The sequence below is a fragment of the Microtus ochrogaster genome, linkage group LG7_11 (assembly GCF_000317375.1).
Source record: "Microtus ochrogaster isolate Prairie Vole_2 linkage group LG7_11, MicOch1.0, whole genome shotgun sequence".
NCBI classification, from domain to species: domain Eukaryota; kingdom Metazoa; phylum Chordata; class Mammalia; order Rodentia; family Cricetidae; genus Microtus; species Microtus ochrogaster.
In genome coordinates, this window is record NC_022032.1 from 3,565,715 (window position 1) to 3,567,696 (window position 1,982).

Genomic DNA, 1,982 nt, shown 5'->3' on the forward strand with positions numbered 1-1,982 from the left:
AAAAGAAACAATTAATGGAAACAGAAAAAAGCATTTCATTAGCAAAAGTACAATGGTACACTATGTACTATAAAAATCCAGAAAAACCAAATGAGCGGGATTGGGGTACATGATATGTAATTTCCAAAGAATCAATTTTAAAAAGATACAGAAAAGAAAAAAAAAAGAAAGAAAGAAAATCCAGGAAACCATTCCATGAATTCTTCCTTTGTGTAAAGAATGATTTTGGTGGGTGAGAAGGCGGCTAAGTCAGTAGGGGACCGTGGTTCTAACCCAGGAACCCATTTAAAGGAGGGATGCCTAGGGCTCACTGGCCAAGAAGCCAAGCCTACCCAGGGAGTTCCAGGCCAATAAGAGACCCTGACTCAAAAAAGGTGAACAGCACCTGATAAATGACCCCCAAGGCTCCCCCCAACACACACACACAAGGTTCTCACCAAGGTACAACTGTCAGGGACAGGCTTCGAGAAGATGAGCTCCAACACAGCGACCACAAAGTACGTCACTCCCAACCGCTGCAGGACACCGGGGATCCGCACCATATCCCAAGACACTGCCAAAGACACAAGCCACCGAAGGCTAAGCTAGCACAACACGTCTTACCCCAAGACAGCAGGGAAGACATAATCTCTATTACTTGTAAGTGAATTATCATAGCTCGGAAATACACATGGACTGAGGACACGGTGCCCTCTATAAACAAACAGCCAGCCATCTTCACTCAGTAGGGGGATAAAGCAGGAACTCCCTGTGGCACTGAATCCAGCTCCCAGCCCTTACCTATCAGGAATATGGATAGAACACTTATGTCACTAAAAACACACAGACCAAACCCAAACCACTGTTCCCCCGGAACAACCTATGGCTTACAGGCTACATTCCGGGGAGAGAACCGAGAGCAAACCCTCATGGTCCCCTGAAGTTGGGAAGACCCTCACATGGAGTCCACCAAAATGAGTTCTCTCTAAGCCAGCGGTTCTCAACCCTTTCACAGGGGTCACTAAGACCATCAGAAAGCACAGATGTTTACATTATGATTCACAACAGTAGCAAAATGACAGTTATGAAGTAGCAATGAGATAATTCTATGGCTGGGGGTCCCCACAACCTGAGGAACTGTATTAAGGGGTCGCAGCACTGGGAAGATTAAGAATCACTGCTCTAAGTTCCCAGGCTTTCAGTAAAGGCCCTTACTGCCTGGGGGCTGGATTTGGCTGATGTGTGAGTATCTGTTCCCCTTTGCCAGAGGCAAGGCGAACCCCTGGGACAGTAACTGCTGCCTTCCCTGTGTGCATCTGGTACAAAGCAAGGGGCTGACATCCTGTCTTCACCATCTGGTGTCACAGAAGCAATGACAAGACTCCCTTTCCCAGGGCTGGAGAGATGGCTCAGTGGTTAAGAGCATTGCCTGCTCTTCCAAAGGTCCTGAGTTCAATTCCCGGCAACGACATGGTGGCTCACAACCATCTATAATGAGGTCTGGTGCCCTCTTCTGGCCTCCAGACATACACACAGACAGAATAATATTGTATACATAATAAATAAATAAATTAAAAAAAAAAAAAGACTCCCTTTCCCAGTAGCACAGCTGGCACACAGGGAAGAACAGATTCTCCCTGTTCATGGAACGAAGTGACTGGCCATTTGCTCCTCTGTCCCTGAATACTTGACCCAGAACAACACTTCAGCCCCACTCAGCCCAACTCTTCCTTTCTATCACAGGAACCGGAGAGTCACAGAGCTGCTGCCCATGACTAAATTTCCAAGCTAAGTGGAACAGTGCTCAGCCATATACAAGTGGTACACTAAAAATTAGTCCTTCGGGAGGGATCCGGGTGGAAGGGTTGCATTAGATTACAACACGTGGGACTCAGAGGCCAAAAGCTTGCCTAGCATTGTGCAAAGGACCTGGGTTTGATCCCAAATGCTGGAGAGAGAGAGAGAGAGAGAGAGAGAGAGAGAGAGAGAGAGAGAGAGAGAGA

General features: G+C 47.1%; 1 protein-coding gene across 1 annotated transcript in view; it reads right to left on the reverse strand.

Moving 5' to 3' along the window:
- The window catches only part of Hgsnat (heparan-alpha-glucosaminide N-acetyltransferase), a 27,049-nt gene that overhangs the window by 7,788 nt on the left and 17,279 nt on the right, over positions 1 to 1,982 (reverse strand). Inside the window, exon 9 of the mRNA XM_026786933.1 lies at positions 438 to 553. Coding sequence (XP_026642734.1) covers positions 438 to 553 — 116 coding nt within the window. The remainder of the gene's footprint in view (positions 1 to 437; positions 554 to 1,982) is intronic.